The 24,479-nt window shown below is 32.0% G+C and overlaps 4 protein-coding genes across 4 annotated transcripts; 1 reads left to right on the plus strand and 3 right to left on the minus strand.

Moving 5' to 3' along the window:
* Window positions 1-1,257: 1,257 nt before the first annotated feature.
* Window positions 1,258-2,336, minus strand: LOC107936530 (uncharacterized). Its single transcript, XM_016869279.2, has 2 exons — window positions 2,040-2,336; window positions 1,258-1,947 (listed from the first exon to the last, which is right to left on the minus strand). The coding sequence occupies exons 1-2, from the start codon at window positions 2,210-2,212 to the stop codon at window positions 1,536-1,538; spliced, it is 585 nt and encodes a 194-aa protein (XP_016724768.1). The 5' UTR covers window positions 2,213-2,336; the 3' UTR covers window positions 1,258-1,535.
* Window positions 2,337-8,045: 5,709 nt separating this feature from the next.
* On the plus strand, window positions 8,046-11,801 carry LOC107936573 (probable LRR receptor-like serine/threonine-protein kinase At4g36180). Its single transcript, XM_016869329.2, has one exon. It carries the CDS (start codon window positions 8,256-8,258, stop codon window positions 11,634-11,636), a length of 3,381 nt encoding a protein of 1,126 aa, XP_016724818.2. The 5' UTR covers window positions 8,046-8,255; the 3' UTR covers window positions 11,637-11,801.
* A 4,756-nt stretch (window positions 11,802-16,557) lies between these two features.
* Window positions 16,558-18,574, minus strand: LOC107936576 (V-type proton ATPase 16 kDa proteolipid subunit). The gene is made up of 3 exons (XM_016869334.2): window positions 18,309-18,574; window positions 17,938-18,223; window positions 16,558-16,984 (listed from the first exon to the last, which is right to left on the minus strand). The coding sequence occupies exons 1-3, from the start codon at window positions 18,385-18,387 to the stop codon at window positions 16,852-16,854; spliced, it is 498 nt and encodes a 165-aa protein (XP_016724823.1). The 5' UTR covers window positions 18,388-18,574; the 3' UTR covers window positions 16,558-16,851.
* A 198-nt stretch (window positions 18,575-18,772) lies between these two features.
* On the minus strand, window positions 18,773-20,765 carry LOC107936539 (polyprenol reductase 2). The gene is made up of 6 exons (XM_016869287.2): window positions 20,482-20,765; window positions 20,032-20,381; window positions 19,463-19,697; window positions 19,214-19,312; window positions 19,068-19,139; window positions 18,773-18,997 (listed from the first exon to the last, which is right to left on the minus strand). The coding sequence occupies exons 1-6, from the start codon at window positions 20,689-20,691 to the stop codon at window positions 18,893-18,895; spliced, it is 1,071 nt and encodes a 356-aa protein (XP_016724776.1). The 5' UTR covers window positions 20,692-20,765; the 3' UTR covers window positions 18,773-18,892.
* Window positions 20,766-24,479: the final 3,714 nt, after the last annotated feature.

Consider the following 24,479-nt stretch of genomic DNA (forward strand, 5'->3'; position numbering starts at 1 on the left):
ACGTTGAATTAGAGTTTAGTTTGAATGTTCAATTTTGTATATAAGTTTTACTTTGATGTTGATTTTGGTACCTGAGATTTTTCAATTTGACATTTATTAAGCCACAAGATGTCGTTTAGTTTACTAAATTTAGGTACTGAATTGAAAAAAGAACTTTAAATATCAAATTGAATATTGAAACCAAATTCAAGTATCGAATGCTATATTAATCCGATAATAATGTATAATCTCCTTAGCACTTGCTATGATTGATTAGCTATGATGGGATAAGGTTTAACAAGCAATGAAAAGTGTGCATGTGGCAACAACCATTATTTATAAAACACCAATAATTCTCATTATTTTAATATTAAATGTCTGAGCAATTGAGATAAATTATTTATTTTACCAACTTGTCTAATCTTTTCCTAAAATCAATTGATAAGTAAAGAGTTTAGTGGAATGATTTAGACATATTAGTAAAAAAAAAACCCAATTTAAAGTTATTAAAATTTAACTGATTGAGTCTTAACTCGATTAATATCGGTATTGATGTTAATGTAAGAGAATTTGGGTCTAAATACGCTGAAATACATTACCCTCCTATTTATAGGTTAACGAAAAACTATGGGTAGTTTAGTTCTAGGTATTGTGTCAATAAAAAAACAGATATGATCAGAACTCATAATGAAATTATCAAAAAAAATTTTAAAAAATTATTAAAAAAAACCTTTACTTGTTTGAAGAAGCAAGCACATATGAGAAGAACAAATGGATACAGGCCAATGAATGGCAAGTTCAATCATACATTGTATCTATCATATAGTTATATTATATCATTGTTTATGACATAAGGTGGGGCTAATGAAAAATATTATGTTAGTGAGATAAGACAGCTTTCTAACAATTTCAATGAATTAAATTTCTAACTCTTGATTAGTCGAGTTTAAAATTATAGGTTAGCTTAAGTTATCCATTTATAAATATAGGTTAGCTTGGGTAGAATTTATGCTTATATTTTAGATTAGATCGGGTTCGAGTAAACATAAGGTGTATTAATATCTATGTTTAAATCCATTCCATGAATACCTTTACATGATCCGCCGTATCCGTCCTTTCTCGCGCCATTATCGTTCCTATCTTCATGGAATGAAAAAGTGTTAAAGAAAGTGTTCCATGAAAAATAGAAAGATAAAATTCTTAAAATTAAAAGTATGAAGATTAAATTAATATTTTTTGAAAAGTATAGGGACTTATGACAAAATTTAACCCAAAATATACAACAGCTTCTGCAACAATGACATTTCACAAATAACAATGGCACTCACTTTCTCTACAGATCATTTCTTTCATTCTTTTGATCCATTTATAAGAGGCCATATTTCCAATTTTTAATACATTCACAAGCCTCATCTATATATATATATATGTATACATACATATATATATATGTTACATTGGGTTCACAACCTTATTGAAAAATACCATAACCAATACAATTTTTTTCATCAAAACCAAACAGAACAGAGTGATTCTTGTGTAATTTTTGTGCAATTTCAAAATGAAATGTCCAACATATCCATGCTCAAGCTCTCCATCATCGCATTTTCTACAAGCCCGCATTTTGCTGGCCCGAAAACCGCCCTGCTGAAACTACTCATCCTCGGTTTGAACAAGCAAGCCGACAACGGAAGTATCGGAATGTTCTCACAGTTACAAAGTTCGATCATGTACCCGTCGGGGTCATGAAAGAACACTTGATCAACTGTGTTACCTTCATCTTCAACTACTGCCGTTACATATTTCATCCCCATATCTTCAAGTCTCCCTTTCACAATCTCAACATCTCTACATTGAAAAGATATGTGATTGTCTTTGGGATTAATCGGCCTCGGCTCAATGATAGTATCGAAATCGTCTATCAATGGATTCTCGATTAAGTGTATACCGATACCGTAATTGTACAACCTACATGACAATGACATATAGGAGAGGCAATTCATTTAACAATTTAACATATTGTTTCATTTAGTGTAATGTTTGAAGGTGTAAAAACTTACCAAGCACCATTGAAATTGAACTTGAAAGAAGAGGGGCGTTTGATCGGAACGAAACCTAATACTTTCTTGTAGAATCGCATTGAATCCCAGACCGATCGACACAATAATGAGACGTGGTTCAACGAGAGAAGCGGCAATGATTCGTAGTTGTTCACTTCCTCGATCTCCATCATGTTTGATTCTTGTTTTCCTCACTTGTTTAAACACTTTGTATGTGAGTAAGATTAGTGGCTTGAGAAGTCTATTTATAAAGCACAATTCATTTTCTTGAATTCAAATTCAAGCGATTGTGAGGAACTTTCCTAGCAAATTCTCTTTGCTCCCTTGATATATAGATATCAAAGGAATTGTCTTGTTACTCTTTATTTTTAAGGAATCGTGTCTTTTAAATTACCTATCCATAAGAATCGGAATTCGGATTTAGTTCAATTAATTTATATAATCACTTTTAAGAATTAACAATGACGAATTTAATTAAAATTTTCAAAAATTTTAAAGGGTATAATGAGAATTTCCAAAAATTTTATGGATGCATTAGCTTTGATTTAGACATTAGACCTTCTTCCTCCATGTTGCCATTCCATCAGTTTTGGTGCTACACAATACTGCTTTATAACGCGTTTTTGGCACTGCTCATGAGAGGTTGAAATCAAAGTTAAAACAATAAGCAAAGCTGTAGACAATACCTGTTAGATAGAGTACCAAATACTGGTTATCCATATAGATTTGAAGATTTATCTGAAATTTGAGAGGGTTCGGGTAAAATTATTAGGTCCGAAAATGAGTTTGGACAAAAAAAATTAGACCCGTTTAAAATATAGGTCAGGCTCAGGCTTGAACATTCAAGGCCCAAGCCTAAGCCCGTTTTTAAGTTTATATAATACTACTCTATATATATTATGTAATTCAGAACACATTAAAAAAATTAAATTTGTACTATATAAAATTTTTCAATAAATAGAAAATGTATAAAATTATTATATATTAAAATAATATAATATAAATATTTTTTTAAAAATAATATAAGTGGATTTAAAATAGATTTGGAGAAAAATTTAAGCTCATATTTCAAATCAGACTTAGACAAATATAAAATACATTAATATTATACGTAGATCCGATCTGACCCATAGATAGCTTTAATACCAAACTTTTTGCTAATGGTAAAGATGGATTTACAACTTAGAATATAACAAGTATTTAAGATGAGAGTCAAATCTAGGTTGAATTATTGGTCCATTTGTTGGCCCAAAAAAGGAAAACAGAGCCCATTTAGGCTTTGGTGGTATCCTAAATGACACAAAGTGCAAAATTCAAAAAAAAAACTGAGAAATTTCTATGATGTTTCCCAGTTTTCACAACATGACAACATTACCATATGTTTGACACTTGAAGTACCCTTCTTTGAATCATTTTCAAGCATCTCTCTACATAATGCATACATGATGGAATCACGTGATTATTAAATTTTAAATTTTCATGGGTGGTATTTAAAGAAGTAATTCGTTGATCATAAAATATGTTTCAATCTTATAGGTGAAGATTGAATCCTCAATCACGTGAATAAAGGATAAAGTGAGTAATTATCTCTCTCTGCGTAATGCATGCATGATGGAATCACATGGTTGCTAAACCTTAAATTTCCGCGGCTAGTCGTCAAAGAAATAATTCGTTGATCATAAAATATGTTTCAGTCTCGTAGGTGGAAATTCAACCTCAACTATGTAAATAAAGGATAAAGTGAGTAATTATCTCTCTTCACATAATAATGAATGCATGATGGAATCACAGCGGGTGGTCTTTAAAGATAGTGATTATATAGTGATTATATAAACATTGGGTTTTCCCTGTCAGCAGCAGGAAAACAGCTTGAGAGTAAAGCTTAATCAATACCAAAGCATGTCAAATTCAATAGACCAAAAATATGCCCACAAATGGGCTTTGTCGTGGCTTTTGTTTGTAGGCCGTCCAAGGTCTCTTTTCTAAGTTATAGGTGTAGACTTCGTTAACAGGGTGGTATTAGAAGGAGATATACAAGGGTCTAAAATGGTAATTTAGAATAATAAAATTATATTTCGACTCTTATAAAAAATTATAATTTAATTTAAGCTCCACCGATTATTTCTTTTGGCTTCACTCATACTTCTTAGGCACATAGTAAAATGATCTCGATTTTATGAAGTTTCAGCTTCTTTAAACATTTGGATACGCTTGAATTTTCATCGAAATCACTCTATAAATCTATTTGATCTCTCGCCAAAGTCAAAAGACAAAATTTTCATCATATTAGGAGGCTTTGATCTTTAACAAGGAAACCAGATGGTTAAAAATAGTCGAGTATTTATACCTGGTTCAAGGTAATTGTTGTATTCACCTGCACGACCGATGTCTTTTTTTAGGATAAAATATTTCAATAGTCACCCAACTATGAAAAATTACAAAATAATCACCTAACTATTCTATTTTGTCTTTTTTGGTCATCAACTGGCTAATGGTGACAACTTTTAAAATTGTTGTAACAGCAATTTAACCATCAACAATTATAAATTATGTCAAATTAGTCTTGATTCTAAAAAAAAAATTCAACATTTATGCATTGTGTGTATATATATATTGCAAATTTGGTTTTCTTTGTGACCGTTTCACCTAAAAAGCTCAAAAATTAAATTTATCAACTAAATTTTATTGAAAATATACAAAAAATAGAAACACCCAAAATTACAAAAAAAAAAGAAAAACACTAAATTACACAATGTGTAAATGTTGAGGGTTAGATTTTTAGAATCAATACTAAATTGACACAATGTATAAATATTAAGGGTTAATTTGTTATTATGTCAATTTCAAAAATTGCCACCTGTAGTTCGTTGGTGACCATAAAAGACAAAATCGAATAGTTAGGTGACTGAAAAATAAATTTATTAACAATTGAATGATCATTTTGTAACTTTTCATAATTAAATAATAAAAAAAACTAATAATTAAGTGACTACTAATATGTAATTGAAATATAAAAAGGTTTGGACAAAAATATTAAACTTGAAAAATAGACTTACATAAAAAATTAGACTCATTTAAAATATTAATCAATCTTGGGTTCCATCATTTAAGGCCTGAGTTTGGTGCGACTCGTTTTTTACTTGTATTATAAATTTTATAATTTATATACTATAAAATTAAAATTTTATATAATACTGCAATTTAATTTTTAAAAAATTATGTTGAATTGTCTATGTTTAAAATTTTAATATAAAATATACATTAAAGTAATATAAAATTTGAAAAGAATAAAAAAAATATTATGTGCGAACCTAAAATAGTTCGGGTTATCTTTTTATAAATATAGACGAGCTTAGTCAAAATTTGAGGTTGGAGCTAAGCTTATATAGTTATAAACTCATAAAAAACCACTTATTGCACCTAATGAGCATAGCACATTTAATAAAAAAGAAAAAAAAAAGTCAAATTATGATTTCAATCTTTGTGCTTAAATTTATTATTTAATAATTTTTTAAAGTTATAATGATTAAAATATAAATTTATTAATAATTTAGTGACCTTAGGTGCAATTTACCCTTTTAAAAAATGGATTATTTCAATTCTTCTTTCTTTTTCAATCAATGGGTCCATTGCATGATTGAATTAGTGTAGGGACTACCAATGATTGTGACCCACATTATTGACTAGCCTTTTGTGTGGTGGGCTTATTTGCTTTTTTCATCCTTTTTTTTTTATTCTCAATTACATATAATTTGGACACTTTGGGTACTTTTTAAGCCAAATTTATCATAAATCCAATTGAAAAGAATGTGTGACAAATATTCATATTCATCCCCCCTTACTAAATATGCAATTTTTTAGGGTAAATTATAAAAATAGTCATTTTTATTTGCCTCAGATTACATTTTAGTCATTTATGTTTGAAATGTAATGTTTTAGTCACTTACGTTATTTTTTTGTTACGAAGTAGTCACTCTATTGTTAAATCCTGTTACCTCCCTAACGACAGTCTTATGTGGCAGTCCAAATGGGTTTCAAATGCCAACTTGGATGTCCAGTTGCCGGATGAAAATAGGTTTTTAATTAAATAAATTTAATTTGAACTGCCATGTAGGGCATCTAAGTTGGCATTTAAAATCCATTTGGATTGCCACATAGTACTACCTTTAGGCAGGTAACGGAGTTTAATGGTAAAGTGACCATTTCGTAATAAAACAATAATGTAAGTGACTAAAACGTAACATTTTAAACATAAGTGATTAAAATGTAATTCGAGGCAAACAAAAGTGACTATTTTTGAAATTTACCCTTTTCTTTTTTGTAACATCTGGACCTTTTTGAATCAAATGGTGGAAAAAAGAGAAAAAAAAAAGAAAACCTTAAAGTTTGAAAAGTGAAATCCAAATCATAAAAATTTGAATAAAAAAGATAGCAACAAAATGTCAAATAAGAAGAAAAAAAGAAGAAGGGATAATTTGACTTTGAAAGGGTAAAAAAAGACTTCAAAGGCATCTCTTTTCAATCCAAAAATTAAATAAGGGATAATTACATTAAAAGCCCACAAACTATCTTATTCGGAATTGGTCTTTGAATTTTAGAATGTTTTAATTAAATCCTCAAAGTATTAGTATTGTATCAATTAAATCCTTTTGTAAAATCCAATTTGAGCTTGAAGTGTAGCCAGAAAATTTTTCTAGGAATGTCGGAATTAGCATGTATATTTTTGCGAGAGTTAAATGCAGTTTCACCATTTTTAATAGGCTTGGTGGGTACATATGTGTTTACAATACGATATATATGTTTTAATTACGCCCCATTTCATATTTGACCTGATATTTAATGCTTGAGCTAAATAGTTAGGCTAAAGGAAGTACATGATTGATAGGATATTGATACTTGGAGGGCTCAATACGAACATGTTGAAATTCAGGAATCAATTTAAAATCGAGACTATAGTTTAAGAATGTATGTCGATATTAACCCGAGATAGAATCTGAAGTATTTGTTGGACATGAGTAGGAAGATGAAGATGAATCTTCCTACTCGATTCAACCAAGCTTCCCCAAATGGTGGGTTTAAGAATCTTTGAGGAGCCGAAAGTGAAAAAGACATTAAAAATACTTAAAACAAAAACAGAGTAAAAAGAGAAAAACAAATGAAAGACTACAACAAAGCAAAGTTAAGATCCCCCCATCACATAAACTCAATCATTCTCCCCATTTCCTATCTTTGAATTTTTTATAGGGTAAATCGAGTTCAGGGTCATTAAATTATTAGTAAGTTCACGTTTTAGTTTTTTAACTTTAAAAGGTTGCAATATGATCACCAAACTATTTGAAAGTTTTTATTTAAGTTATTGTGATTAAGCTTTTTTTCTTTTTTAAAGTCTAACTAGCGAGCTTTAAGTGACGATTTGACAATCGATACAGAAGATTAGCACCCATTGACAAGTAGAAGAACATACTTTAGATCCAAGTTGATATGGTCGATCAGAGAACAAAGCTATTTGGATTTTGGTTTGTACATTCGTGACATTCAAAGTTATTTCATAAAAAAAATTGAATTTTAGAAAAGAAAGGGAAGAAGAGCTTTGATTAGTGCATACGATGCGAACAGAAAAGGCTATATAACAACGATAACTTAAATAAAAACTTTCAAATAATTCAGTAATTATTTTTGTAACTTTTTGAAATTGAATGAGTAAAATATAAATTTATTAATAATATAGTGACATTTAATACAATTTGCCCTTTTTATTGATATTAGTCTTGCAATTTAATAGCTTTTCCATGTCTCAGTTTCACGTCATCACCTAATTTTTTAGGTGATGAACTTGCATACTATCGTAGTATCATGTGGACAAAAAAAGTTCAAGGACTAAGTTAAGAAAAGCTACTAAATTTAGGGACTAAATGGTATATTATACCCTAAAAGAAACCAGCCCAACCCTTTTCCAAAACCCCACTACTTGTTTTTTGCTTCAAATAAAGTGCTTATTCAAGGCGTTTCTCAAGGAAAAACAAAGCCCACCCACCACCTTACCCCCATTGTTAACCAGTAAAAGCCTCTCTCAGTTCTCTGCTATGGCAGACGCTCCTTTCTTTGTTTTGTTCATACATTTTCACGCCCTTTAATCTTTTAATCCTTAAAAAGATTTGACCTTTCTTTGTTTTTCCCCAAAACCCAATCTTTTTTCATTTGCTAAATGCTAAATTGATGGCTAAAAGTTTGATTTTTTGGATTTTCTTGGTTCTATGGTCGCCATTGTTAATGTTACAAGCTCAACACCAAGCTGAGATTCAAGCATTAATGTCTTTCAAGCTTAATCTTCATGACCCATTTGGAGCTTTAAATGGATGGGATCCATCAACACCATCAGCTCCATGTGACTGGCGTGGTGTTGCATGTACTAAAAACCGAGTTACCGAGCTCCGTTTACCTCACCTGCAACTTGGTGGTCGACTCAGTAACCGTCTCTCCGACCTTAAGTTCCTCACCAAGCTCAGTCTCCGTTCCAACTCGTTCAACGGTACCATACCGTCCACCCTCTCTCAATGCAGGTTCCTACGCGCAGTTTTCTTGCAGTACAACTCACTCTCCGGGGGGTTCCCGTCGGAGATAAGTAACCTCACCGATTTGACTACCTTAAACTTAGCTCAAAACCAATTTTCCGGCGAAATCTCATGTGATCTTCCACGGAATATTAAGTATCTTGATCTTTCTTCGAACTTGTTTTCCGGTTCTATTCCTAAAAGCATTGGTAATTTATCTCAGCTTCAACTTATTAATCTGTCGTATAATCAGTTTTCCGGCGAGATTCCGGCGAGTTTTGGTGAGCTTCAACAACTTCAATATCTATGGCTTGATTATAATTTATTAGAAGGAACTTTGCCTTCAGCATTAGCCAATTGTTTTTCACTTGTTCATTTTAGTGCTGAAGCTAATAAGCTTAGGGGGGTTATACCAGCTGCCATTGGTAACTTACCTTATCTTCAAGTTGTTTCAGTTTCTCGGAATAATCTCACCGGAACGGTGCCGGTTTCTTTGTTCTGTAATGTAACCGTTCGGCCACCTTCGATTCGGATTGTTCAATTGGGGTTTAATTTGTTCAACAATGTTGTTGGCCTTGAACAATGTCACAGTGTTTTACATGTTTTGGATCTTTCAAGGAACCAGATTGGTGGAGGTTTTCCGATATGGTTAACTGAAATAACGACGTTAACGATGTTGGATGTTTCCGGGAATTCGTTTTCCGGTGAAGTTACGGTTCAAATCGGGAATTTGTCCAAGTTGCAACAGCTGAAAATGGCTAATAATTCATTCTATGGGATGGTTCCTATTGAGATCAAGCAATGTAGTTCATTACATGTTCTTGATCTCGAAGGAAACCGATTCTCCGGCGAAATCCCGGGCTTTTTGAGCGATATGACCGGTTTGAAGGTTCTATCTCTGGGGGGAAATCTGTTTTCGGGTTCCATTCCGAGTAGTGTTCGGAACCTTACCCAGCTAGAAACCCTGAATTTGGGACATAATAACTTGAATGGAACCTTCCTGGAGGAAATAATGGGGTTGAGCAATTTGAGTACATTGGACTTGAGTGGTAACAAGTTTTCCGGTGAGATTCCCGCGAGTATTGGGAACTTGAGTCAGGTTGTTGTATTGAATCTAAGCAATAACGGGTTTTCAGGGAAGATACCGGCGAGTTTAGGTGCATTGCTCAAGCTAACTACACTCGATTTAAGCAAGCAGAATCTTTCGGGTGAACTGCCATTCGAGCTTTCGGGTTTACCTAATCTACAAGTCATTGCATTACAAGAGAATATGTTATCTGGCGACGTTCCCGAAGGGCTTAGTAGTTTGATGAGTTTGCGATACGTGAATCTAAGTTCAAATTTATTTTCCGGCCATATCCCGGAAACTTTCAGCTTTCTGCATTCGTTAGCTGTGCTTTCATTGTCTAATAATCGCATAACCGGGATGATCCCTCCCGAGCTTGGGAACTGCACTGAGCTTGAAGTTCTTGAGCTTGGATCGAATTCTTTGACAGGTCACATTCCTGCCGATCTGTCTGGCCTTTTGAGGCTTAATGTGCTCGATTTGGGTGGTAACAACTTAACTGGAGAAATCCCGGAGGAAATCTCCAAGTGCTCATTGTTGACCAGTTTGTTACTCGATGGTAATAGGCTTTCTGGGAGCATACCGGATTCATTATCTGAGTTATCGAATCTTACAATGCTGGATCTTTCTTATAATAGCTTGAGTGGAAACATTCCGGCTAATCTCAGTCTTATACCCGCGTTGGTCTACTTCAATGTCTCGAGTAATGACCTAACTGGGGAAATTCCGGTTAGTCTCGGTTCTAGATTTAACAATCCATCGACGTTTGCAGGTAATCAAGAGTTATGCGGAAAACCATTGCATCGGAAATGCGAGGATGTAGCCGAGAAGAACAGAAGGAAAAGATTGATTCTTTTGATTGTAGCGGTATCTTGCGCTGCAAGTCTTGTGTCATTGTGTTGTTGCTTTTACGTTTTTAGTCTTTTGAGATGGCGGAAGAAGCTCAAGGAAGCTGCCGGGGAGAAGAAACCAAGTCCAGCTAGGGCTAGTTCCGGAGCAAGCGGTGGTCGGAGCAGCACCGACAGTGTAGGGCTGAAGCTTGTTATGTTCAATAACAAGATCACACTCGCTGAAACAATCGAAGCAACAAGGCAATTTGCCGAGGAGAATGTACTTAGTAGAAGCCGATATGGGTTAGTCTTCAAAGCTTGTTACAACGACGGAATGGTACTCTCTATTCGCCGCTTACCAGACGGATCACTCGACGAAAACATGTTCCGTAAAGAAGCAGAATTTTTAGGAAAAGTCAAACACCGAAACTTAACCGTCCTCCGCGGTTACTATGCAGGACCACCCGATTTAAGACTCCTTGTATACGACTACATGCCAAACGGCAACCTCGCAACACTCCTCCAAGAAGCATCGCACCAAGACGGTCACGTCCTTAACTGGCCAATGCGTCACCTAATCGCTCTCGGCATTGCACGCGGTCTAGCTTTCTTACACGCTTCCAACATGGTTCATGGAGACACCAAGCCTCAAAACGTGTTGTTCGATGCCGATTTCGAAGCTCACTTATCCGATTTCGGCCTTGATAGGCTCACAACACCCGCAGCACCCGAAGCTTCCACTTCCGCACCCGTCGGAACGTTGGGTTACGTATCCCCTGAAGCTGTTCTAACCGGCGAAACCACCAAAGAATCAGACGTATACAGCTTCGGCATCGTGTTGCTCGAACTACTCACTGGAAAAAGACCGGTGACGTTCTCCGAAGACGAAGATATCGTAAAATGGGTGAAAAAACAACTTCAAAGGGGTCAAATTGTTGAACTTTTAGAACCAGGGTTACTTGAACTTGACCCTGAATCATCAGAATGGGAAGAGTTTCTATTAGGGATTAAAGTCGGGTTACTTTGTACGGCACCAGATCCTCTTGATCGACCAACAATGGCGGATATCGTGTTCATGCTTGAAGGTTGTCGTGTAGGAGCTGATATTCCTTCATCAGCTGATCCCACTTCTCAACATTCACCGGCATAAACCCGAAACCAATATGAATTTGTTTTTTTTTGTTACTTTTTTTTTCTGTGTCATGAAAATTTTTTAACCAATTTTTTTAGTTTCAGAGAAAATATTAACAGTAGGGTGAATTATTGTTATTATTATTAATTTTTGGACTTAATTTTTAATATTTTATTTCGGTTTCATCATTTTGTTACTTTATGTTTACAACTTTTGTCAATTTACTCCTTTTCAATTGATGCTTTGCCGCCCTTAAAAGGAAAGTGAAGTTTCAAAAAGGTTAAATTCTTGTTTTGGTCCTTCTATTATATTAAAGTTTAAGATTCAGTCTTATACTTTTTTGGTCAAATACTCGGGAACAATTATAAAGCTGAATCAAATCAATATAAAGCATAAACAAATTAAGAATTGGAATGATTGGAACTAAAATTGACCCATCAGATTAAAACTTACATATGAGTAGGCGGAGCTAGGAATATGAAATTGGGGCCAAAATAAAGTTTTAAAAGTTTGAAAGGACTAGAACTATTATTCTATCTCTCAATTAAGAGGGACTAAGCACATGTGGGATGGGTGGTTATTTTGTAATTTTTAATAGTTGAATGATAAAAAAATAAAATTACTATTACTTGAGTGACTGCTAGTGTAAAATTTTTTTTATTCACATCAATAATTTAATAAGAATGGAAAATAATTAATAGTGTTAACAATTTGATCAAATTATATCAAATTAAAAAAAGAGAGCTTAAATTTTAAATATTGGTATAGTAGAGGGATTAAAAACAAAAATAAACCAAAAAAGGGTTCAAACTTTTAAGTAGTCAACGGAATTGGACAAAAAGCTCAGTTGAAAAATCAATATGTCTGACAGCAGACAACAGCCGTTGGGACCCACATGGATGTTTGGCGCCAAACGCGTGGCACTATGTAATAATATAGCCGTTAATATCGTAAGCCCGGAGACTTACACCCTGTCAAAACCAAATTTAAAAAATAATAATAATAATAATAATAATAATAATGGTGTATTGGATTTTAGGGTAAAACCAAATTGATTACATCTTTTAATTTAAAAAAATAGTTTAGTACTCTCGTGATGCCACGTGGAATTCTTGTGTTTTACCATTATATTTTAAATACTTTATTCGATTAAGTCTTTAACTCGATTGGTATCGATACTGTTGTCAGTACAGGAAGATATGAGTTCGAGTGCGTTGAAATACATTATCATCCTATTTAAGGATTGGGGAAGATCTATGAATAATTTTAGGCATTATATTAAAAGATCATATATGATAATAATCTATAATGATATTAAAATTTTAAAAAATTAATAATTTAATTTCGATAATATGGAAGTCAACATTTACGATTCAAAAAAATAATGTTTATTATTTAATAGAGTAATATTTTAAAAGTTTTTTATAAATAATAATATTTGTGTTATATTTTAATAATTGGATTTATTTAATAGTAATTGGACTAATTTAATTTGATCTTTATAATAGAAGGACTTGGAAGGTACTTTCACCATTAATTTAGTTGGCAATTTGTGTCAAATGTTGGTTTGGAAATGAAGTTTTCTTCTCTTTTTACTGAAAATATGGATAAAATTACTCACTATGCATTAAATCATAGGGTAAATTAATCCTTTTCTTGAACAGCTTATTTATTTTTTATTGTTAAAATTTAATTTTATATGTTAAAAAGAAATATACGTGACATGAAATATGTATTTATCTTATTATTGTATCAATAATATTAATTTTTATTAATAGAAATAAATAAAATTTTTAACAAAAAAATTAATTTACTAACTTTTTAAGTAAATAAAATAAAATAAAATATAATATCGTACTTTCATCTCAAAATATTTTAATATCTTTTCTGTGATTTTCCATGGTTTTCAACTTCAATGGAGGAAAAAAAGGTGAGGAAGAAGGAGACAAAAACCCAAAATTTCATGGTCCCACCGTGAAAAAGTGTCAGGCGGGTGATGGCTCACTGCCCAAAGTCACCAACTCCTTATAATGGATTTTACTGTTTTGAAGTAATAGTGAAATAATATAATTTTTACCATAATAAAAATATAATTTATAAGGGATTAAATTAAAATTTTTATTTTTAAAGAAATTAAAATGTAATTTTATTTTTATTAATTTTAAAATTTTTTTATTTTAAGAGGATTAAACTTTTCAACGTATCAAATTAAGTTTGATACGTTTTAATTAAGTTATCAAAATATTATTATCATATCAATCAAGTCCTTTGGCGGGTCTAATTATTACATTACGTACTGAATATCAAATCAAATATTTAAAATACGTGAATCAAATTATAAATTATATCTACCGCATAAACAACTTAGATCAAACATGTTAAGCTAAATTCCACGGATTAATACTTGATACATTATTCGTGGAATTTGGTTTATCATTTAATCTGCATATTTTAGACATGCTCAACGTGAAGTCAGAACAGACATTCAATCCTTACATACAATACTAATAACTTGAAGACTCAATTAAAAATCTTATGAAATATTTGGGATGTTTTTGTGGAATTAACCCTTTTCTCGAAATCAGCAAGAAAATATGGGTATTTAAAAAATGGAGAAGAAGAAGACATTGAGAAATGGACCAAAGAAATCCAAATCTGAAGCAGTGACCGTTAAAGGGTTTTTTATTTAAAACTTTATAATAATTTTAATATATAGTTTTCATTTTTATATTAAAGTTTTGTTGGATGGTACAGTTTTTAGGGTCAAATTGGATTATAATAATGTCCAAATAAGAAATTTTCAAAGATTATAATTTTGTTGCAGGTCATGTTCTTCAACTTCAATAAAACCAGACAAAATTACATCATTTCCCCATTGTCTTTGTATTAATTTACTAAGGAATTCTTTGTCCTAATTAAGACAAGCAAAAGTACTTGAAAATGCATTATTATTAATTTGATCTAATTAACAACCAGACATGAATGTGGTTTTATTGTTTGTTGAATCATGGTGTTGGGGTTGGCCATGCATTATTATATGATGTATTGATTTGAAAAAGGTGGATTGTGGTCATTACTTGTTTTAGAAATTCAAATTTTTGATTTAGTCATAAAAGGTTAATAATCGGAATTTAAAATAATTTGTACCCAGCAGATTGAGTCTTAGGTTGATTGGCATGGCATTGTTGTTAGTATAGGAGGACGTGCGTTTGAGTGTATTGAAGCGCATTATCCTCCTATTTAAGGGTTGAGGAGAGACTATAAATCGTTCTAACATTGTATAAAAAAGAACAGATATGATAAATACATATAATGAGATTGATGTTAAAAAACTTAAAATTAACCTAAACTAAAATGAATAAGAAAATTTACCATAATCGACCTGACCCGAACCCAACCCGAACCTAAAGCTTAAACTTGTTTACTAATGGAGTATAAAAATTTATTTACATCAACAATTATGCTTTGTTGTATGGCTAGACATTTTCAATCAATTTATTAGAATGCATTATTAATTAAAGCTGTGCCCAAATGGTCCAACTTGCTTAAGTAGCACCCTAGGGACTAGGGTCCATAGGTTGGTCCAAAACCCAACTTTACAACTATTGACTTATCGATTTGAAAAGATTGGTAGATATATTGGGCCCTTTTGAAAATTCTAAAAGATATTGACATTTTATTGCATACAGTTGTAAACAAATTTCCCTATAAAATTCAGTCACAAAGTGACAAAAGCTTCAAATAAAGCCATGGGTGTAAAGCCTATCTCCAAAGTTAGGTTTAATTGTGGTTTAGTCCCTCTATTAGATTGAAGTTTGAGATTTAATTAGTTATATACAATTTAATCCCTTTAGTTTTATAATATTATTAGTAGACCAAAATTAATAGCACTATTAATCAATGTTATTAGAGTGGTGATGAAAATTTTCTTTTTAATGTTATTTGAACATTTAATAATCCGTTTTCAACTAACTATTTTATAATAGATTCAACGCCATCGTTTTAACGACACCAACTAATGATGACAAATTTAAACTCTTTCAAATTTGTAATGTAATAAGTTAATATTTAATAAATTTACAATTTGCTCTCTCAAAACGATAAAATTATTATTTGATCCGTATTAAAATGATGATAAAATTACATTTTAACTATAAAAAGAACTATTTATTACTTTGCTATTAACCTATAATAAATTAAAGTAAAGGAACTAGATTTTGGCCAAAAAAATAGTGGGATTAAATCTAAAAAATTATGATAATAGAGAGAGTAAAACCATAATTAAACCCAATGAATAAAACCTTAATTCTCTATCATCTCATATATTCATTGAGAGGTGATGCATTTGAGGAAACCCATATAATTAAAAAAACAATTCTAATAAAATCAATTATCACAATTATAACATGAATAACTAGTTCAATCCAAATGAAACTCGAACTTGAGATCTCAATATACTTACCATTAACATATATGCATATACGTCATCTCTGTTTTCCGTCGTTGATTTCCTCATCCATACATGGCCTTAAATGACTTCACAACGAGCATGCAAGGATAAAAGTACCATGCAAGTCTCCATATTAAGATTCAAATTATATTATTTTTTTATTTAAAAAATGAATGAATTAATCATTATACATTAGATCAAAGAACTAACTGATCTATTCTGTTAAAAAATTCACCCAATTTATATTGTTAAAAACTAATATAGCTAACAAAATAACTAAATAATTACACATGATATGTCACGTGTACTTAATTTTGACATACGGAAACCAATTTTTAACGGTAAAAGTAGATGAAATTTTTAAAAGAATGACCAATTTACTCTGATATTCAGAAACTAATTTTCCCGTAGAGAAGTCAAAATGCAACTTCCATTATACCTTCACTGCATGCAAGTATATATCCAAATTAAGAAAGACGAATAGAGAAGTGGGGAAGCTGATAGTAAAACTTCATTATTGCAATGCCAATAGCAAAACATAATGGTCTTTACAGTACACTGAACTATTAGATTCCAGAAATAGAGAATAGAAACAATGTAAAAAACGATTTATTTCGAATCGAATCTATGTTCTAATCATACAAACAGCAAATGAAAATGAATGAACGAGTACAAAATAACTTTAAGAAAAATGTTCCATACTGCATGCTAGCACCAAGAATCGGATACAAAACAACCAAGTAATGCCAACTAGCAACATCCCGAGTCTTGGAATATTGCACTCTATTCAGCTCGGGATTGACCGGCACGAGAAGAGAGGATGATACCGACGATGAGTCCGTACAGAGCCAAAGCCTCAGCAAAAATGAGGATAAGAATCATTCCAACAAAAAGCTTTGGCTGTTGGGCATTGGCTCTGCAAATAAATGAGTAGAGAAACTAAATCAAGCAAGGCATGTTCTCACAATCGCAATGAATCTCGAAACCGAAGACAAAGCAAAAACCTATTGCTATAAAGATAACGCACATAAATATACAAGGAAACAACCAAGAGGAAAGATCAATGATTATCAGTAGTAAGTGGATGAAACCCACAAATCTTTATAACTTCTAAATACCTTAGTTGAATCGAATTAAACTACATTTTGTGAAACAAGTCAATTTCCAGCTAAGCTAGGTCAATGAGCATATGATCACACTTATTATACAAATGTACTTCCATCAATTGTAGCAAAACCCTAAAACTAAATCCCTTTAAAAAATTTGTCCCAACATACAACACTAATTTTCTCAAAGAGTTAATATACTATTTGGCACTAGAGTTTGGTTCAATGTTCAATTTGGTACCTGAATTTAGCTTTAATGTTCAATTTGGTACCTAAGTTTTTTCAAACTGATACTTAAGTTTTCTTTTGTCCTAGTTAAGTACCTAAGTTTGGCTTCAATGTTAAATTTGGTACCTGAACTTTTTCTCCCAAGTAAGTACCTATGTGGCTATGTCTTTTTTTTTACTAGAGCATTCGTGTAAAACATTCATTGGGAACAAGATGGCGTTTGATCCAAGTACCAAATTGAACATTGATGCCAATCTCAGGTACCAAATTGGGGGGAAAAAAACTCAGCTACCAAATTAAACATGGAAGCCAAACTCAAGTACCAAATTGAACATTGAAGCTAAACTCAGGTATCAAATGGTATATGACCCCTTTCTCAAATTACATATTTCACTATTCTCAAAGTTCAATTCTCTGTCCTACTATTACAGCAAATGGAATTTGAATCCCGCAAACAACATTTCAATTCTAAAGAGTTTAAATTCAAAACATAGCTAAAAAACAAATAATTCCAAGCACAATTAGATCGCAATACCTAACGCCAGCATCGCCGACGATCCCAATAGCCATGCCGGCGGAGAGACCAGCAAGACCACAAGCAAGGCCAGAGGAAAGATGAGCATAGCCATCGAAAAGGTAATAAGATTTAGCCTTTGGGTTAATCCCAGTACTGATAATAACCGCAATAATCAAACCATAAATACCCAAAACGCCAGCCATAACAACGGGAACGATCGATTTCATCACCAGCTCCGGCCTCATCACTCCCATCGACGCCACACCAACACCGCTCTTAGCCGTCCCATACGCAGCTCCCATACCTGAAAAACAAACCCAATTGGTTCAACAAAATAGAAACCCGTCAAGAACTGAAAATTTTAGTGTTAGGTTTAGGGTTTTTTTTACAGGAGAAAACGAGGGCAGCAGCGGCACCGAGGAAGCCAAAAAAAGGAGCAGTTTCATCGCCGCTGAATGTGGACGACATTTTTAGATTTTCAGATCAAAATTTCGCCGGCGATTTGAACAGAATTTGGGGAACTTAGATCGGTGATGGATTTTTTTTTCTTCAAAATTTCTTTTCACCGATCAGAGGAGAGAGAATTGGGAAATTTTCTTAGTGGATACCATTAAACGAGTCTCGGCCCTGGTTTGGGCTAAATTTTTATGGGCTTTCATTGCATTATCTTTTTAAAAGGCCTCACTATTTACTTTCGTAAAAACGGAAAATATTTTTCGATTTTTAATATTTGTTTCATATAAAATAAAATAATCAACATAAAAAAATATTTTCCAATCATATTCCCAATTTTTTTCAATTACGATTTTGCGTACATTTGTGTATTAAACCGATGATTTTCAAAGCCAGTTTGTACTACAATAAATATAGCTTAAATATAGCTCAAATGATAATGTTCAACAACATAGGCATCTCTCTACATATTTCAGCAACCTAATTGTACACAATATACTTTAAAAACATTTTGTCTGTACTAATAAATGAATGGAAGAATGGCCCGCCGATTACGAGGATAATTCTCGAACTTCCGGAGGTACCATCGGTGAGTTTCTGCCGCCGCAAATACAAGATTAGCCACCTGAAACGAGTTACAATTACAAAGTGTTCGGCCAAGTTCGAGAAAGTGGATATAAGGAGGTATGAAATACCACAAATCCGAGAAGTAGCCATATTGTAAAGTCGGTCCCTCCGCTCGCAACCAATAAACCGGCATATAATATCTGTATAGATACAAGTAATGATCATAACTTTGATCAGCAACAAATGCATATACCAAAGCATTAAAGAGAATCACCATCTCGGATAAATAGTGTGGACTCGAGACAACTTCGAACCAATCTCCATGTGGAATCACGTATCCGTCGGTTCGGTCTCCGCGTTCTCTAAGTGACCCCTGTATAAAAAGCAAAAGCATACATCATAACCGGGTGATGCATGAAGCATTGATATCGATTCTCTAACATACAATTCATTTAAACCTCGAAAACCAGCACACAACGATACATACAGCTAGCGAAAGATTTAAACAGGCGGAAAAACGTACGAGAATTGCATGACAACGAAGTTGATGGAACCATCCCCAAGCAAATATAACAGCACCGGCCCATTGGCACCAACCGAGCCTTGTCAACGGCTTCATATATCCCCACAAATCAAAATCTGTAACTGACACCATTTCTTGGCCCTCAACTTTAAATTCAGCCACTTGATCAGCTGCAAAGTTAAAAGCCTCGAGTACACAAAACGTACAGAGCGACAATGGTGCTGCCGTATAGAAACTGCCAATACAATCAGAACCAAATCAATTCATCAAATGGCAATTCATAAACATATCAAATTGTGTTCATCAACTCACTAGATATGAGAGAAGTATCCAAAAACATTCATTCGAGCCGAAGATGCTTTCACATTCTTACAAGTACACTAATTTTAACAAGCTTTAAATCAACGAAAGAATCAAATAAATTCATCAATGGCAATCCTTAAACATGTTCATCAACTCACTAGATACTAGATTTTTTTTACAAGTACAAGCTTCAATCAACAAAAAAAATCAAATAAAACCATCCAATAGTAATTCATAAACATATCAATATGTGTTAAGCAACTCACTAAATACCAGTCAAGTATCCAAAAATATGCATCCGAGCTGAAGGGCTATAATTGAAAACTTGAAAGGTCTCATAAAGTCGCCTCAAGACATGGATTTCCATCAACAACAACAAGAACACAGCTTTCCAAACATTGAACCTGTCATCAACAGAACTAAACCGAGACTTGTGTAATGAAAAAACAAGTGATCCTCCTGTTAAATGATTAGCAGCTGCAAGGTAACTCAATGACTCAGTACTCAAAGGTGTAACTTTGTAAGCAAAATACCAAGTACCCATTAACAAGGTGGTTGTCCAAATCACAGCCAGCAAATAAAAGTGAAGAAAGAAACTTTGGGGAACTGTGAACCTCTACATCCAAAAAAAAAAAAAACAGAATTGAAAAATAAATTAATTGTTTGAAAGATTGAAACTTTATCGAAAAAGATGATAAAAAAAAAAGGTTTCTTACGTGTGATGAAGATGGCATAATCTTACCCCTTTTAGCAAAGCTTAGTAAAAGGGCGTGAAATGAATTAAGACATGGAGAAGGGAGTGAAGCTATGAGGATGGGAAGGGTTCCAACTATCCATGTTGTTCTTAGAAGCCAAATAAGGGTTGTTTTAATGGTGTTTATTGATTGAGAAACTAAAGCTTCCATTAAAACACCAAGTAAGTTCATTTTTTTCACAGGCAAGAAAAAAAAGTTGAAAATCGCCGTCGAAGTGGGGGAAGCAACGTAGAGTGATGGCAAAAATATAGTAACGTGTGTCAACAACGTGGCGTCAGCTCGGGGTTTTTACTTTGAACTAGCAAAAAATTGCTTCTTTGGGCTTTTAGATGGATTGAATGCCAAGAAGGCCATTAATAAGGAACCAAAAAGCTTGAGTTTAGGCCTTTAATGGAAAGGAGAAAAAGCTTGCATGATATATTGGGTTTGGGCATTGTTTAGTAAATGGGCACATCTATCTTTATTGACACTAGATTTATTAATTGGAAGAGTTAGGGTTAGAGGTGTTCATAAGCCAGACTGGATTGAGTTTGGGTAGTGTCTAAGCATGATATTAACATATTTTAAGTTTGTTCAAGCCTAGCCCAACTTGAAATATGGGCTTAAAATTTTACCTAAATTCACCCATATTTGCAAAAAGATTAACTTAAACTCATTTTAGGCCCGCCACATTATTTTTAAAAAAATTTATATTATTTTAATTTAATATTTAATTATTTTTTATATTTTTTATATAGTCATATTAACATTATTTTAATGTTTACAGTAGAGTAGATATATTTAGTATAGATTTATTGTTTTAATGTGTTATAAATTACATAATATATAAAAATAATATAATATAAAGTAGTATAAACTTAAAAATTGGTTGGGCTGGGTCGGGTCAAGCTTGGGCCTTAAATGTTCAAGCCCGACTTCAAACCATATTTTAAATGAGCCTATTTTAGCCCGAGTCTGTTTTTCGAGACTAATATTTTGCCCAAAACCTCTCAAATTTTAGGTGAGCCTAGGCAACCCGACCCATGACCAAGTCTAGTCGGGGTTGATTTTATTTTATATTAATTTGAATTTTAAGATTTTTGAGTTTTTTTTTTCAAATTTTAGTTAGTTTTGACTTTTGAATAGATGTGGCAAAATGGGCTTGAGTCCAAACTCGTTTTGAATCCAATTTGATCAAAAAGTCAAAAACTTGAACTTTAAAAAATCTGAATTGGAGACTAACCCGAACCTAAACCCGAATTTAGTAACAAAAATAAAATAATTAAACTACAATTAAATATCTATACTATTAATAAAACCCCCTGACTATGTTGGTGTCATGAGTTAATCAAGTGCCAACTCGGTTAAGAAATTACGAAAATATTATTCTGTAATTAAAATTAGTCATATTATTGAGGGTATTTTAGTATTTTCATTTTAATAAAACCTAAAAGAATATGGATAGGTAAGATTTAAACCCGCACCAATTGAATTAATAAAACCTTAAATTTACCACTCAACCGAAGTTTTATTTTAATATTTTTTTATACATTTTTTAATATGTACAATTTACTATCTACACTAATTGTATGTATTAATAATGTTATTAATTGAGTTGGTGTTACAAGTTAACTCGACACTAACTCACAATTGATGACAAAATCATAATAAATAATTATTTATTTGATGTTTAAAAAATCGGCTTTGGGGACAATGGGTGACACGTGGTGAAAACGCATCCAGCACAACGCTTTTTTTACCACGTGTCACCCAACGTCCCTAAAATCAGTCTATTTTCTTATTTTTTTAAAAAAAATTGACTCAAATCCCTAATTACTTTTTAAAAAATGACATATTTCCCTAATAAATCCCGCATATAAACTCTTTTTTCTACCCAAAGAGATGAAGAAAAATAAAATAGATTAGTGCTTTAAGTGCAAAATTGACCCTCAAATTATACATTTTTCTCACTTAAGTACTTAAAATTTCTTTTAATCAAAAGTGGTACTTAAATTGTTAATTTTGTCTTATTTTACTCCAAAACAATGAAAACATTATATCAACCAATAAAAAACATAACATATCATACCCTTTTTGGATAAAATGAAATAGATAAAATCCATAGTTTAAATACCACTTTTAACCGAAAAAATCTTTAGTTATCTAATTAGATTAGAGGTGTGCATGGGCTGGGCTGCCCAGCCCGAAATATGGGTTTAAGCAAAAAAAAGAGGCCTGTTTAGATAAAAAAGGGTAAAACTTTTTTGGCCCGGGCCCGACTCGGATTATATACTAAATATATATATTTTTATTTTTAATCATATTTATATTTTATTTTTAATTTTAATATAACCATCTTTTATTATATTTTCAATTTGTGTATTGTTTTAAGAATTGTTTTAGTCTCATTTTTTTATTTGTTTCTTGTTTTAATATTTGTTTTTATGTTTTTAAATGTATTTGATTTATTATATTTTAAATTTTTTTATTTAATAAAATAAGCTAAAAAAATTTAATATGGGCCGAGTTGGGCTCAGGCTTAACAATTTTATTTCGGGTTGGGTTTGGACAAATTTTTAGACCCATATTTCAAGCCGAACCGGACTCAGAGCCTAGAAAACAGGCCTAAATATTATTTAGGCCCGGCCCGAACCCAGCCTGGCCCATGCACATCTCTAAATTAGATAAAAAGGGTACAATTTGAGAGTTGATTTTGCTGAGAAGAATTAGTGTCGCTTTCTTCCATTAACTGGAACTATTATTTTTACTTTATGCATGGGAGTTTGAAATTTTGATTTAATTGATTTGAGAGTTAAAATTTAATTAAATTCTATTAATTCGTAAAAAGTTAATAACTCGAATCTATTAAAATAATTTAAAAATATTCAAATAAATAATTAAAAATAACTTAAATATGAAATTATATGACATAAAAAAATTCGATTGATTTGACCTAAATTTACTTAATCCAAACTAAATATAATACAATAATTATTTCTAAAGATTTCATGCAATGCATGAAAGGAGAGTAGCGAGGTTGGCAGTGCCCCGACTCCCTAAAATAAAAAATAAATTATTTAGGTCCTTTAAAAGTTATAAAATTTTAAAATAGTAAAAATAAAATTACACTTTGATCCCCTTAAAAATGATAAAAATTTGATTTAATCATTTAAAAATTATAAATCTACAGACTATTAAAATGATGAAATTGTAATTTTTACAAAATTACGATTCAATTTCAATTCTCCTAAAATAATTTTTTAACTTGGCCCGTTATGATGAAAGTGGTTAAAAGAAAAAAGAGTAATAATTTTGTTTCTACCAACAAACCTTGAAAATTTCATTAAAATAGGGTCAAATTAGGTGCACGTACGAATGCTTAACATGTAATGCATTGTGATTAAGTTTTGGATAAAAATGATGATTTTTTTACATGATGATCCTATTAACTTTCATAATTGTATTAGGTAAATTTGTAGATCACAATTATGTGATGGGTTAATTTCCACAATGTTTAATTGTGGTTTTAGTCCCTTCATTATGCTAAATTTTCATATTTGACCTTTCTACTTTAATTTAGCATAATCCGAAGATTCTATTTTTTAAAATCTTATTAGTAACTGAAAATCGATAAAATTGCTTTTTGTTGTCATTAAAGTGATTGACGTAAAAAAATTTTTTCAATCACACAATCAAAGTCATGTAAAAAATTTAGCTGACCATGTTAAACCGATAATAAATTTATGTCACTTGGATGGTTAAGTTTCATCTGAAATTTGAGAAGGTTTGGTAAAAAAATATTAGACCCAAAAATTGGTCATGGAATAAAAATTAAGCATGTTTAAAATATAAGCCAAGTTTGAACTTCATTATTCAAGACCTGAGCATTTATCGAACATGTTGCAAACACGTTAGATGAGAATCAACGAGTAACTAAAGAAGGGTCGAAGATGTCGAGATGACGCGATGAACTCCCAACT

This window comes from Gossypium hirsutum, chromosome A02, assembly GCF_007990345.1.
Source record: "Gossypium hirsutum isolate 1008001.06 chromosome A02, Gossypium_hirsutum_v2.1, whole genome shotgun sequence".
Classification (NCBI taxonomy): Eukaryota; Viridiplantae; Streptophyta; class Magnoliopsida; order Malvales; family Malvaceae; genus Gossypium; species Gossypium hirsutum.